General features: G+C 45.8%; 1 protein-coding gene across 1 annotated transcript in view; it reads right to left on the minus strand.

Annotated features, from left to right (window-relative positions):
* ACOXL (acyl-CoA oxidase like) overlaps positions 1–16,194 on the minus strand; it is a 511,506-nt gene that overhangs the window by 262,747 nt on the left and 232,565 nt on the right. Inside the window, exon 13 of the mRNA XM_044289630.1 lies at positions 13,693–13,782. Coding sequence (XP_044145565.1) covers positions 13,693–13,782 — 90 coding nt within the window. The remainder of the gene's footprint in view (positions 1–13,692; positions 13,783–16,194) is intronic.

A 16,194-nucleotide genomic window follows, 5' to 3' on the forward strand; every position in this document is an offset into this window, starting at 1 on the left:
TGTGTATTATATGCAAGTGCCAGAGCGTAGTGTGTACTGAGGCCCCCTCACCTCCCCAGACAGCTCGGCAAATGGAGGCATCCGGTCCTGCTCACATTCTAGGATAGGTTGCTGGCGGACATTTTAAATCATTCCTGGAGAACCTTTTTAATCCTGTAGACAATGTGAAAGAATTAGATGGAAGGGGGGGGGATTCTGAAACGACATACACTCAGGGTGCTAGGTGGCAGTGTGGATACCAACATGCCACTCTGTCTATCTTGGTCAAGGTACCTAGACAGAAGGCTAGGACAGTATACTGAATGTTTGACTTGGGTGTTGGAAAGCCAAGCTATTGCCCTGCTTTGTGATTACATTACGGCCAGGTTATATATCCCATCCATTCATTTCTAGTGTCATCTTTACAATTTTTATGTTTCTTAAATTGCATGGTAAATTAAGTGAACTCCATGATGTTAAAAAATAAAGCAAAAGATGATTCCCTCTCCATTTAGCCTCTACACACCGACACATGAAATCAAGAAACTGAATATTACCGCCAGGTAACTAATGATCTGACGCCTCCTGAGCCTCCTAATTAACGCTAGGAGTGACAATTAATTTATGTACCTGGCTGGCAGCCGCAGGTTCCCTCCTGACTACTGATTTTAACTGTATTGCCATCCTGAAGGAACTGGAGGAAGATGGAACATGGCAGCTGGGGGCAAAGGGATTGCTCCTGGGGAGGTATTTAGTGCTGCACTGTGGTATTTGGTTATGCTAGGGCAGCATATGGTCCAATCTAATTGTGTCGCTCCTCCTTCTGTCAGTATGGACCTGTCTACAACATGGGGCCACTTTTAGTTTATTTCTCCAGAGCCACTTTATGTTCCCAGTCTGCCCCTATGAATATCCTTCTAGAAGTCTAAAGCTAGCCATGCTTTAGAGATTTTATGAGGCTGCTTTCTGGATTACTAGTTGGTTGATCTAAACCAGGGCATCACCTACGGTCCACATCTGGAGCTTCTCAGGGGAGCTGAACAGAAATTCCAATAAGCATTACAAAAAATGACCACTTAAAATCACTATTACAAGACCTTTGTTAAGGCAGCCCTTTAATCTGAGAAACATTATTATCCTCTCCAACAACAGTAAAATTTGCGAAAAAAAGATGTGATTCCTTCCCACACATAATGACCACAGACAAGATAAAGCTTTTCAACACAAATCAGGATTACAAGATGCTTTCACATCTGTGTCGGAAGCTCAGTTTGGGGCCTTCGTCACAGAATTGTGCAGGACTTTTTTCTCCACAAAAATCTATTGGATCCCATTAAAGTCAATATGCTCAGTTTGCTTCAGTTATGTGCCAAATCCGGTACTTCCTTTATTATCGCTCTTCTGCTCCTATAACAGAGCGCAAGAATTGAAATAATAAGCGCAGATGTGAACGCAACCTTCAAAATTGCAGACCCATTCATTTCTATGGGGCAGCACGATGTGCTGCCCGGATCCGGAATTGCGGATCCGCAATTCCGATCCCCCCAAAAATAGAACATGTCCTATTCTTGTCCGCAGTTACGGACAAGAATAGGCAATTTCTATTAAGTGCCGGCGATGTGCGGTCCACAAAATGCGGAACTCACATCGCCGATGTCCGTGTTTGCGGATCCACAAATCCGTAGATCCGCAAAACACACACGGACGTGTGAATGGACCCTTACCTGCACCACACCAAATATGGTCCACTTAAAGGGGATTTGAAATCAACTTTATACTGCCCTCACTGAGAGTAGCATAAAATAGTGACTGATGAGTTGATTTCAGTGGTGTGTCATTCATGAGCGAAAAGTAAGTGGCTGCTAGGAAGCAGGATAATAATCATTGCAGCTGGGACCTAGAGAAGAGTCACAGCTACTGGAGAAGAGTCATAGTTATTCATTAATTCCCTGCTCACCTGTTTATGATTGCCAGTTCTCTCCTAGAGAGAAAACTAAGGAGAAGACCATGACTCTTCTCTTATGAAATCAGCTTATCCGTCACTACTTTGAGCTGCCCTCAGGGAGGACATCATAAAATTGATGACAGATTTGCTTTTATTGGTAACTACCAAATGTCCAACTGTGGTTTTTTATGTAGGCAAGTCTGGTTTCACATCACTGTTTCATATTCTGTTCTTCTGATCTGTCAGAAGAGCAGAAAAAAAAGTTGATCCTGTATTTTAGGCATCCGTTATGTACATTTTGCATCCGTTTTGGCCATTTCCATTTGAAATCTGTTATTTTAGACAGAAAAAAAGTTCTGCATGCAGGACTTTTTTTTACAGAATCTATTTTTTCCTGCTTTTCTGACAGATCAGAAGAACGTAAAATGGTGATGTGAACCCAGTTTAACCACCTCCCGACCGCCTAACGCGCCGATGCGTCCGGGAGGTGGTTGATTTGTTCCTCCTGGACGCATCGGCGCGTCATCTCGCGAGACGCGAGATTTCGTCACAGCCGGCCCGCGCATGCGCATCGCGGGCCGGCATTTCGTAGCCAAGTATTTCGTCAGCAACCTGCCGGCCAATGATCGCGGCTGGCAGGTTGCTGATTTTTAAAAAAAACAATCAGAAGCCACATAACCCATCATATTAGTAAATATGATGGGGTTATATGGCTGCTGTGCTCCTCTGCTCCTTCTTTTGGTCGGTTGGTTCCAGCAGAGGAGCAGAGGAGCACACATCACTGTGAGTACCCACCAACACCACACTTAGCCCCCAGATCACCCCTATTAACCCTTTGATCGCCCCTGTCAATCACTAGTGAAAGGAAAAAAGTGATCAGTGCAAACTGTCACTTTTTTTTTCACTGGTATTGACCGTTAGGCTTTAGGTATAGTTTAGGCCCCTTGGTTAGGTAGTTTAGGGATCAGTTAGTGCCCAGCCCACCGCACCGCAGTCCGTTATTCGCTGATTAGCATATCGCTAATCAGCATTTGTACTTTTATAGTATCTGGAAGTGATCAAAACTGATCACGGTCAGATCTATAATTGTATTAGTGTCACTTTAGTTCTCCCTCCACCCAAAATGCAGTGTTTGCCCGATCAGGCCTGATCGGTCGCCCACACGTGCGTTCGCCCACACCCGCCCCACCGCAGTGACCCCCAAATTTTTTTTTTTGATCGCTGCACATTCACTTTACACGCACTGCGGCGATAAAAAAAATCTGTGTTGATATTTTTTATCAACCGCAGCGGCCTCCGGTACTTCGCTAGCCTCCCATTTGTAAGACAGGCTTGCTTTTTTTTTTCTTGGGTAGTCTCAGGGAATACCCCTAAATTTAGTTGCCCACATGTCAAACAGGGGGTATTCTTCTGAAGAGGCCTACAGGCTTCTGACCCAGTCGGATGAGGAGTGGGAACCCTCATCTGATGAATCTAACGGGTCAGAATACGAACCTGTAGAAAGCAGTGGCTCTCTGACCCAAAGTTCGGACGAGGAGGCTGAGGTCCCTGATAGCACCAGGCGTACCCAGCCCCGTGTTGCTAGACCGCAGGTTGCGCAGGATCCGCTTCAAGAGCAGCAGAGTGGGGCTGGTGCTGTCGGATTACGTGGTGAGGCATACACCAGCAGCCCAGCCCTTCCTGGACCTAGTACCAGCACTGCCGTAGAACATGGTGAAGTAGCGAGCACCAGAAGGGCAGTTGAAGCTGGTACGGTGGCACGTGCAGTAGTGACCCCGTCGCAGCCACCGCAAAGACGTGCCCGTAGAGCCCCTAGTATCCCTGAGGTGCTGGCAAACCCTGATTGGCAGTCCCCAACTTCAGCCGCACCTGTAGTTCCCCCTTTCACCGCCCAGTCTGGAGTTCGGGTTGAGACAGCTCAGATCGGTTCGGCCGTGGGATTTTTTGAGCTGTTCTTGACTGCGGAGCTCTTAGACTTAGTTGTGGCAGAGACAAACCGGTATGCCACACAATTTATAACCGCTAACCCGGGAAGCTTTTATGCCCAGGCTTTCCGGTGGAAACCAGTCCAAGTTTCCGAAATTAAAACTTTTTTGGGCCTCCTCCTCAACATGGGTCTAACTAAAAAGCATGAATTGCGGTCATATTGGTCCACGAACCCAATTCATCACATGCCCATGTTCTCTGCTGCTATGTCCAGGACACGATTTGAGACCATCCTGCGTTTCCTGCACTTTAGTGATAACAACACCTCCCGTCCCAGAGGCCACCCTGCTTTTGACCGGCTCCACAAAATTCGGCCCCTCATAGACCATTTCAACCTGAAATTTGCAGATATGTATACCCCAGAGCAAAACATCTGCGTAGACGAGTCCCTTATACATTTTACCGGGCGCCTTGGCTTCAAACAATACATCCCAAGCAAGCGCGCCCGGTATGGGGTCAAATTGTATAAGCTCTGTGAAAGGGCCACAGGCTATACACACAAATTTCGTGTCTATGAGGGAAAAGATCAGACCCTGGAGCCGGTCGGTTGCCCTGACTACCTGGGGAGCAGTGGGAAGATAGTCTGGGACTTGGTGTCACCCTTATTCGGCAAGGGGTACCATCTTTATGTGGACAATTTTTACACAAGTGTGGCCCTCTTTAGGCATTTGTTTCTAGAACGGATTGGCGCCTGTGGCACCGCGCGAACTAGTCGCGCGGGCTTCCCCCAACGGCTCATTAGAAGAACTGCTCGCGGTGAAATGGAGAGACAAGCGTGACGTTTACATGCTCTCCTCCATTCAAGCAGACACGACAATACAAATTGAGCGAGCAACCCGTGTCATTGAAAAGCCCCTCTCAGTCCACGACTATAACCTTCACATGGGAGGGGTGGACTTCAATGACCAGATGTTGTCTCCGTATTTAGTTTCCCACAGAACCAGACGCTGGTATAAGAAGGTGTCTGTATATTTAATTCAATTGGCTTTGTACAATAGTTTTGTTCTCTACAGTAAGGCTGGGAGAACTGGATCCTTCCTCAAATTTCAGGAAGAGATCATCGAGAACCTCCTGTACCCAGGAGGTTCCGTGGCCCCATCCACCAGTGTAGTTAGCCGTCTACATGAGCGACATTTCCCCAATGTCGTTGCTGGTACCTCAACCCACCCGTTACCCCGAAAAAGATGTCGTGTCTGTAGCAGGAGTGAAATAAGGCGTGACACCCGCTATTTCTGTCCTGACTGTCCTGACCACCCTGCCCTATGCTTAGGGGAGTGTTTCCGGAAGTACCACACACAGGTACACCTAGCATAGGGATCATCTCACCAGGACAGGCACACAGGGCTATTAGGGCCCATTCACTCACTGCTGCTGCAAACGTCTCCTTTCACCTGGGACAAAGTGCATAACGCACTTCGCCACATCTTTGGGCGATTTGCGCTTTGCACATTGACCCATGGGGGAGGAGAGGTTTGTTCTATAAAGGTAAAAAAAAAAAAAAAAAACACCAGTAAGCAAACACGTTAATGTTTAGTTCAAAAAGTTAAAGTTTACATGTTCTGTTCCAAAGTTAATAAAATTATTGCGTTGCGGCCTGGTTTTTTCTTCTTTTTTTTTTTCTTTTTTTACCTTCCAGGTGGACCAACCGATCGACTAGCTGCAGCACTGATGTGCATTCTGACAGAAGCATTGCGCTGCTGTCAGATTACACGCAAGTCGGTGTATGCGGCGCTGCAAGACGAGATTTTCTCCTCTGCAGTAACAGATACGTTTGCCGAGGCATACGAGCTGAGGAGGAGGCGGCGTTCCTATGCTTTGGCAAACACTTTGTATGTAAAAAAATATATAAAAAAAAAATCCCGGCAATGATTTATTCATCCACATCGATTGATGTGAATGGAGAAATCTGGTTTGCCAGGGCATACGAGCTAAGTGGGTATGGATGTTGGGCGGAGCTCCTATGTCCTGGCAGACGCCTTTCCCCTCCTTTTTTTTTGGCAGAGATTTTTTCATCCACATTGATCGATGCGAATGAAGAAATCTGTGCCGTTCATTTTTTTCTTTCAGCCCAGAGGCTGAACGGAAAAAAAAATCTCATTACCTGTATGCACAATATAAGGAGAATAGCAGAAACTCCTAATGCTGGCCATACATGTAATGATTGCGGAGACCCTCAAATGCCAGGGCTGTACAAACACCCCACAACTGACCCCATTTTGGAAAGAAGACACCCCAAGATATTTGCTGAGGGGCATATTGAGTCCATGAAAGATTTTAATTTTTGTCCTAAGTTAGCAGAAAGTGAGACTTTGTGAGAAAAAAAAAATAAAAAATCAATTTCCGCTAACTTATGCCAAAAAAATACATTTCTATGAACTCGCTATGCCCCTCATTGAATACCTTGGGGTGTCTTCTTTCCAAAGTGGGGTCACATGTGGGGTATTTATACTGCCCTGGCTTTTTAGGGGCCCGAAAGCGTGAGAAGAAAACTGGGATCCAAATGTCTAAAAATGCCCTCCTAAAAGGAATTTGGGCACTTTTGCAGCCTAGATGCGCAAAAGTGTCACACATCTGGTATCGCCGTACTCAGGAGAAGCTGGGGAATGTGTTTTGGGGTGTCATTTTACATATACCCATGCTGGGTGAGATAAACATCTTGGTCAAATGCCAACTTTGTATAAAAAAATTGGAAAAGTTGTCTTTTGCCAGGATATTTCTCTCACCCAGCATGGGTATAGGTAAAATGACACCCCAAAACACATTCCCCAACTTCTCCTGAGTACGGCGATACCAGATGTGTGACACTTTTTTGCTGCCAAGGTGGGCAAAGGGGCACATATTCCAAAGTGCACCTTTCGGATTTCACCGGTCATTTTTTACACATTTTGATTGCAAAGTACTTCTCACACATATGGGCCCCTAAATTGCCAGGGCAGTATAACTACGCCACAAGTGACCCCATTTTGGAAAGAAGACACCCAAGGTATTCTGTGAGGGGCATGGTGAGTTCCTAGAATTTTTTATTTTTTGTCGCAAGTTAGTGGAATATGAGACTTTGTAAGAAAAAAAAAAAAAAATCATCATCATTTTCCGCTAACTTGTGACAAAAAATAAAAAGTTCTATGAACTCACTATGCCCATCAGCGAATACCTTAGGGTGTCTACTTTCCGAAATGGGGTCATTTGTGGGGTTTTTCTACTGTCTGGGCATTGTAGAACCTCAGGAATCATGACAGGTGCTCAGAAAGTCAGAGCTGTTTCAAAAAGCAGAAATCGTTAATTTCTAACGATAATTTGTTTTCCCTTAGTCCTAACAGCAGCACAGATGGGGTTAACTGCCCCTGTGGACTGGTAGGACCGGTGGAATTTTAATGAGCCCAAGAACCAATAAACGATCTTCAGCTCCCTGAAAGGGAGGAGATCACCCCCCAGCCCACCGTGTCTTTAACAAGTATGATGTAAGTTAGGGAGGGATATTTGTGTGCTGCTGTTAGGACTAAGGGAAAACAAATTATCGTTAGAAATTAACGATTCCCTTACGTCCTACCAGCAGCACAGATGGGGAGATAGCAAGATAAAACCCCTAGGGAGGGTCCTCATGCCTGGCAGAAGTAAGAACTGTCTGCCCGAAAGCCGAAAACTCTGCCATCCTAGCATCTATCCTATAATGGGAGATGAAGGTTGACTCAGAGCTCCAGGAGGCCGCCTTACAGATCAACTCTAAGGGGAGAAGACTTCTTTCCGCAACCGAGGTGGAGACCGCCCTAGTAGAATGGGCTCTCACAAACTCGGGAGGATCTAAGGTTTGGGAGACAAAAGCTTCCTTAATGGCCTCCTTGATCCAGCGACTAATGGTGGCTTTAGACGCTTTACGGCCTTTAGACTTACCGGCAAACAGGACAAGGAGATTTTCATCTATCCTGAATTCTCTGGATCTATCCACATAGATCTGGAGGCATCTAGAAATATCCAGCGGATCTCTAGCTGGAGTATCAGAGGAGGAGGCTGTAAACAAAACTGGTAAGGAGATTACCTGGTTGATATTTTGAAAAGTAGGCACCTTAGGTCTGAAGTATGGTAAAAACTTCAGGAGTACTCTGTCCTGTAAAAAAATAATATATGGATGAATTGCAGAGAAAGCCTGCAATTCAGAGACTCTTTTGGCTGAGGCTATAGCCAGAAGAAAAACCATCTTTAAAGTTAAATATTTGAAATCAACCTCCTCCAAAGGCTCGAAGGGGGGAGATGCTAGACCCCTGAGCACTACTGAAAGATCCCACTGGGGAATGGGTTTCAGTATAGTAGGCTTTAGTCTTTCCGCTCCCTTCAGGAAGCGTTTGATGAGTGGGTCCCGAGAGTATGGCCTGTTGAGACAGGCCGAGATGGCACACATTTGTACCTTCAAGGTAGCTGGAGATAGGCCTCTATCTAATCCGTCCTGAAGGAAATGTAGTATCGCAGGAAGGGGCGGATCTGCAGACGCCACCTGTTTGGAATCACACCATGCCACGAAGATTCTCATGATCCTGGAGTAGGCCTTGTTTGTAGACTCTGCTCGGGAATGCGACAAAGTTCTCAGGACCGACTCGGAAAGCCCTTCTATGTTGGGAAGGGGCTGATCAACCTCCAGGCTGTCAGGTTGAACCTGTGCAGATCTGGGCAGAGGTGAGTGTCCCACGACACCAGGGTCTGCTCCGGGGGGAGTCTCCAGTATTGTCCCCGACTCATCTGAATGAGCTGGGTAAACCAGGATCTTTTGGGCCAAAACGGTATGATGGCTATTACCGAGGCCTGATCCTGACGGATTTTCATCAATACCCTCGGTATCATGGAAAAAGGAGGGAAGATGTAAGCCAGCCTGAACCTCCACGGTATCGACAGAGCATCTATCGCCAGGGGGTTGTCTTCCCGGTACAGGGAACAGAACCTCAGCACCTTGGCGTTGAACCTGGTTGCCATGAGGTCCACCTCTGGCATACCCCAACTGTGAACTAGCTGCCTGAAGACCTCCGGATGCAGAGACCACTCCATGGTCGGTAATCCTCGACTTAAGCGGTCTGCTATCATATTGAGGGAACCTCGGATATGAACGGCAGATAGATGGGAAAGGTTCAGCTCTGCCCACCGAAGGATCACCCCGATCTCTGATAGAAGGGGTAATGACCTTGTGCCTCCCTGCTTGTTTATATAGAGAACCGCAGTCATATTGTGTGACTGGACTTTCACCGCTTTGCCCCGAATCTGAGGGGCGAAGTGAAGGAGGGCTAGCCGGATAGCTCCTGAAAATAAGGGCAAAAAAGAGAGCCATTTGTAGAAAAATGGGGCGATCCTTTATATTAGAAAGCAATAAAAAAAGGAGCCCCTAACTCTCAGCTCCAAAGGAGCAATACGCCAGTCCAACCTGTCCAAAGGACAGAAAAAAACACGGTGGGCTGGGGGGTGATCTCCTCCCTTTCAGGGAGCTGAAGATCGTTTATTGGTTCTTGGGCTCATTAAAATTCCGCCGGTCCTACCAGTCCACAGGGGCAGTTAACCCCATCTGTGCTGCTGGTAGGACGTAAGGGAATTCACATTTTTGTACCATAGTGTGTAAACGCTATAACTTTTACCCAAACCATTTTTTTTTTTTTGCCCAAACATTTTTTTTTTATCAGAGACATGTAGAACAATAAATTTGGCAAAAAATGTATATATGGATGTCGTTTTTTTTGCAAAATTTTACAGCTGAAAGTGAAAAATGTCATTTTTTTGCAAAAAAATCGTTACATTTTGATTAATAACAAAAAAAGTAAAAATGTCAGGAGCAATAAAATACCACCAAATGAAAGCTCTATTAGTGAGAAGAAAAGGAGGTAAAATTCATTTGGGTGGTAAGTTGCATGACCGAGCGATAAACGGTGAAAGTAGTGTAGTGCCGAAGTGTAAAAAGTGCTCTGGTCATGAAGGGGGTTTGAGCTAGCGGGGCTGAAGTGGTTAAGGGCTCTTTCACACCTGCGTTCTTTTCTTCCGGCATAGAGTTCCGTCGTCGGGGCTCTATGCCGGAAGAATCCTGATCAGGATAATCCTAATGCATTCTGAATGGGGTGAAATCCGTTCAGGATGCATCAGGATGTCTTCCGTTCCGGAACGGAATGTTTTTTGGCCGCAGCAAATAGCGCAGCATGCTGCGCTTTTTGCTCCGTTTCTCAAGTAATTGAATTTTTGGAGGTGTAGAAACTCCTAGTTTGAATGTGCCTTTATTTCCATCCACAGGCAGCATTCTGGTGCACATGTGAGGCCTGGGCTATATCAGACAGTCTTGGGTGGGGCTCAGAGCTCTCTGCCTCCTCCCATTGTATGCATGGTCACATGCTGGAGGTTACTGGGAGATTGCTTTGAGTCGGACCTTGCGCACACCTGTAATTCGCCCACTGGCTCCTGGTATTGCCCACACGGCTCAGGTAGGTTTAGCGTTAGGTTCCCGAGCTACTTGAGAAACCTTGGCGTGGTGCTCGGGCTCAGACATGTCCTCAAAGCAGGATATGTTGGCTAATTCTCAATTTTACACCAGTATGAGGGTTAGTATGACCACATAGTGCACCTGTCTTTGTTTTTGTTATGTCATTTTGACTGCTTATCACATCCACACAATTGCTATCCTGTGTAGGATGTCCATTGTGGTACTTGTGGTCCGCTGCAGGCATCCTCCATTGTATGCATTTTTGCTGGGGATTGCCATTAGCAACGGGCCACAAGTGCAGGATCTGCCCCCCCAGTATAGATGCACCACTGCATATGGGGTTGAGCACTTCCTGCTTTTTAATACCACGCTAAATTGTAGTTTGCTTTTTGCTCTGGCCAAAAATCCGGAACACTTGCCGCAAGGCCGGATCCGGAATGAATGCCCATTGAAAGGCATTGATCCGGATCCGGCCTTAAGCTAAACGTCGTTTCGGCGCATTGCCGGATGCGACGTTTAGCTTTTTCTCAATGGTTACCATGGCTGCCGGGACGCTAAAGTCCTGGCAGCCATGGTAAAGTGTAGTGGGGAGTGGGGAGCAGCATACTTGCCATCCGTGCGGCTCCCGGGCGCTCCAGAGTGACGTCAGGGCGCCCCAAGCGCATGGATCACGTGATCGCATGGATCACGTGATCGCATGGATCACAAGATCCATGCGCATGGTGCGCTCTGAGGTCACTCTGGAGCGCCCCGGGAGCCGCACGGACTGTAAGTATACTGCTCCCCTGCTCCCCACTACTACTATGGCAACCAGGACTTTAATAGCGTCCTGGGTGCCATAGTAACACTGAAAGCATTTTGAAGACGGATCCGTCTTCAAATGCTTTCAGTACACTTGCGTTTTTCCGGATCCGGCGTGTAATTCCGGCAACTGGAGTACACGCCGGATCCGGACAACGCAAGTGTGAAAGAGGCCTAAAACAAGTCAGAAAATGTTGTCATACAATAAAAGTGCCAAAACAGATCTTGTACTCCTGACCACAACATCATGACAAAAAAAAGGTAACTTCAAATCCCAGAGAGACAGGAGGGTCTGGGAATACATATTAATGACAACCTTTCAAATACATCTACAGTAATGACTGTTTCACATGAATTTGTGTCCTCCTACATCACTCAAGGAACGCACCCTGAGACCTGGTGGAGCATCACAACTAGGGCTGCAGATATTGACTATTTTTGTAATCGAATATTCTATCAATCAATCCAACAATTAATCGAGTACTCTAATAACAAAAAACTAATTAAAAGAATGTTTTTCTTTATTTAAATACATCAGCACCCTCTGTGCCATCAGCTGCCCCCCATGCCATCAGCTGCCCCCCCATGCCATCAGCTGCCCCCCCATGCCATCAGCTGCCCCCCCATGCCATCAGCTGCCCCCTCAATGTCATCAGCTTCCTCCCCTGTGCCATCAGCTTCCTCCCCTGTGCCATCAGCTTCCTCCCCTGTGCCATCAGCTTCCTCCCCTGTGCCATCAGCTTCCCCCCCAGTGCCATTAGCTTCCCCCCAGTGCCATCAGTTTCCCCCTAGTGTCATAAGCTTCCCCCTCAGTGCCATCAGCTGCTCCCCAGTGCCATCAGCTGCCCCCTAGTGCCACCAGATTGCCCCCAGTGCCACTAGCTTATCCCCCATTGCCATCAGGTGCCCCCCAGTGCCACCAGCTTGCCCCCAGTGCAAACTGCCCCCCAGTGCCATCATCTCCCCTCCTAGCCATGTCCCCAGCGCCAGTACTTACCTTTCTGTAGGGGCGCCCCTCCACAGCAAATCATTCTTCTTCTCCGCACGCTGCACTGTGGTCCTGACATCACACTTGCGAGCACTATGTCCTGCCGATGCATCAGGGCTGAAAGTGCTGCGCGGGTAACCATGGAGCGGTAAGTAATAGCAAGCGCTTCACTCCCGCTCAGTGGCAACATGACAAATGCAATGCAAAAAACTTGCATAAAGGATTTTTTTCTCTCGAAATACTCGATTCAATCGAATAATATTTTCAGCTCTAATCACAACCATGGACCAGATCTCAATCAGAGACAATATACCTTTTACACTCCTTATCTAAGAGCTGCTCCAAGATTTACAGCTTTAGCTGTTTACTCCTCTCCTCATATTGATAGTTCTCTTTTATATTACTTGTCTCATTTACCACACTGTTCCTATGTCATTTTATCTATAAATATGTGACTCTTACAGATATTGTCTTTTATCACGGTTCACTAAGAAACCTAAGTAGTCTAAAAAAAAAGTATAAATGACTGAAATACTCTCTTCATCACGTACATTAAGACTACTTTCACAGTAGCGTTTTGGCTTTCCGTTTCTGAGATCCGTCATGTCCTCTCACAAGTGGCCCAAAACTGATCAATTTTACCCTAATGCAGGCATGCTCAACCTGCGGCCCTCCAGCTGTTGCAAAACTACAACTCCCAGTCTGCCTGAACAGCCTACAGCAGGGCATTGTGGGAGTTGTAGTTTTACAACAGCTGGAGGGCCGCAGGTTGAGCATGCCTGCCCTGATGCATTCTGAATAGAAAAGTATCCGCTCAGAATGCATCAGTTTGCCTCCGATCAGTCACCATTCCGATCTGGAGGCGGACACCAAAACCTGCCTGCAGCGTTTTTCTGTCTGTCCTGGGTTGCAGAGCGAGACGGATCCATCCTGGCACACAATGTAAGTCAATGGGGACGGATCCGTTTTCTCTGACACAACAGAAAACGGATCCGTCTCCCATTGACTTTTAATGGAGTTCATGACGGATTCGTCTTGGCTATGTTACAGATAATACAAACGTATCCATTCCTGACGGATGCATGCGGTTGTATTATTATAACGGATCCGTTTTTGCAGATCCATGACGGATCTGCCCAAAACGTGAGTGTGAAAGTAGCCTAAACAGGATCAGTTATCACTGACTAATCAGGAACAGATATATATATATATATATCAATTTTTTTGTTGGTAATGCTTGTTTATGGTCATTCTGTCTCAGAGAACAAAGACAATGGTGAAATGTATCAAAACAATGGGGGAAAACAGACTTATAGCAACTTTTCAGAGCTCCTTTGGAAAATGAAAGGTGGAATCTGATTGGATGCTATTGGCAAATGCGCCAGTTTTCCTTTGCACCAGTTTTGATAAATCTCTCTCAATATTTTTTTATTGTCTGGAAGCCGAAGAAGGCCTTTTTACTTTCATCCAGCTAATAATATGTTTCCTCCCTGCTTCATTCAGCATTGCTTCAGAGGTCTTTATAAAATGTGCCATTAAATATAGAAAACATACCTGTAGCATAACAACATTGTCACCCTCAAATGTGACAAACACATCTGAATCACATTTTAAGCCAGGGATTCGGTTTTCCATCATAAAACCCTGAAAAGAAAAACACAAGATACATTACAGTTTTAATCAATAAATATTGTTTCACTCATAAAACAATGAGGAGGGGGGATATATAACAATCCCTGCACTCTAGAATTCTGGGCCTCAAAAGGTCACAAAATGGGCTCAGTTGTGCAAACATTTTGCAACTTTTTGCATTCTGAGGCTACTTTCACACTAGCGTTCATAGGTCCGTTCGTGAGCTCCGTTTGAAGGAGCTCACGAGAGGACCCGAACGCCTCCGTCCAGCCCTGATGCAGTCTGAATGGAGCGGATCCGCTCAGACTGCATCAGTCTGGCGGCGTTCAGCCTCAGACTTACAATGTAAGTCAATGGGAACGGATCCGCTTGAAGATGACACCATATGGCTCAATCTTCAAGCGGATCCGTCCCCCATTGACTTTACATTGAAAGTCTGAACGGATCCGCTCAGGCTACTTTCACACTTAGAATTTTTTCTAAGTTATTAATGCAGACGGATCCGTACTGAACGGAGCCTCCGTCTGCATTAATATGATCGGATCCGTTCAGAACGGATCCGATCAAATGCTAGTGTGAAAGTAGCCTAACACCACTCACTATGTTAATGAGTTTTACTCCAGATTTATCACAGTGAATTTTTTTTTTAAAGTCACAAAAAAAGTACCACATTCCCTCCAGTAGCAGGCTGGTGCAGAAAACTGGAGTAGCATTTCTAGATAGTGTTAGGTTTAAAGACGTGCCAAATTTAAAAATACAACAACGTGTAGCATATGGCAACACAGACTCAAGCAAAACTGACTTCAAATATTACCTCATGATAAATTCCCCCACGAGTGTCAAATACAATTATTATTTTTTCTCTTTTGAAAGGACTTTTTTTTTCCCGTCATGCATAACAGAAAAAAATGGAACTGTTATATGTGCCCATAGAAATATTTTAGGAAGGAGTAAAACAAAATGCCTCTTAAAGGGTTCTGATTAGCATTCCATCCTAAAATTTCGTTATATTCTGTTAGAACTCTGGTGAAAACCCACTGTAAGAGAGTCCATGTTCTACAAAATATGAAAAAGGAAAAAACAATAAAAATTGTCAATATAAAAAAAAAAAATATTGGTCTGATTGGGCAGAAATCTGTGTGTGTGAACCCAGCCTTAGGCCTCTTGCACACGAACGTTGTGTGCCCGGCCCACATAAGGCGGGTCCGCAATACATTGGCACCGGCCAATGTGCACTCCGCATCACGGATGCTGACCCATTTAGGTGAATCACGGAGATGCGGAACGGAAACGTGGATCGGTACCCCACGGAAGCACTAGGGAGTGCTTCCGTATGGGGTTTCTGTACGTGCCTCGGCACCGCAAAAAATAAAACTTGTTCCATTTTTTTCCGGTGCGGATGGATCATGGACCCATTCAAGTTAAATAGGTCTCGATCAGTCCCGGCCGCCGCACGGACGTTGCCCATGCATTGGGAACTGCAAATTGCGGTCACCAATGCACGGAACAGACCCACAACGGCAGTGTGCAAGAGGCCTTAGGGCCAATTTACATGTAGTGATGCACAGGGCTATGATCAGGAATGAACAGTTATTCCCGATCACTGCCTGCTCATTCAGTGGCATTCACATGTAGCAATCAGTCCAAAATCACTGTTTGTCGGCTCCACATCCTTGTTTACATATGGCAATGTTCTGCTGAATTTATGTGCTGCATGAAAGATGCGATCCCCACCTGACAAACATGAAATTGCTTGTTCATCGGATGATTGGTGACACCTTTACACATAACGATTATTGGGAATAAGCTTTCATACAAAGGTAAGTCCCAATTAAGGCCTTGTTCACACTACAGTATTTTGGTCAGTGTTTGCTCAGTGATTTTCATCTGTGGTTGTGAGCTAAAACCAGAAGTGGAGCCTACTCAGAGATAAAGTATAATGGTGCATTTACACAACCATAGGTATTTTGTGGCCTGCAAAACACGGATCCAGAAAAAATATGGATGACATCTGTGTGTTGCATCCATTTTTTGGGGGACCCATTGCAACAATGGCTATTCTGGGCCGCAAAATGGGGAAGAATAGGACATGTCCTTTCTTTTTTGCAGGCTGCGGAATGGACATACGGATGCAGAAAGCACACGGTGTGCTGTCTGCATGTTTTGCAGCCCTATTGAAATATATGAGTCCACATCTGATCCGCCAGAAATGTGTGAATGGGGCCTAATGGAGAATTTGTAGCTGTTTTGACTATTTGACCAGCACCTATTTTTGGCTCACAATCACTGAAGAATATCAAATATTGCAATTTGATACCCTTTAATGGCTAACTAAAATACATGATGTTATAAGGCAAGCTTTCAAGACTCTGAGGTCCCTTCTTAAGGCCTGAATGAAAAAAACTGTAAAGAAACATGGATATA

This window comes from Bufo gargarizans, chromosome 4, assembly GCF_014858855.1.
Source record: "Bufo gargarizans isolate SCDJY-AF-19 chromosome 4, ASM1485885v1, whole genome shotgun sequence".
Lineage (NCBI taxonomy): Eukaryota > Metazoa > Chordata > Amphibia > Anura > Bufonidae > Bufo > Bufo gargarizans.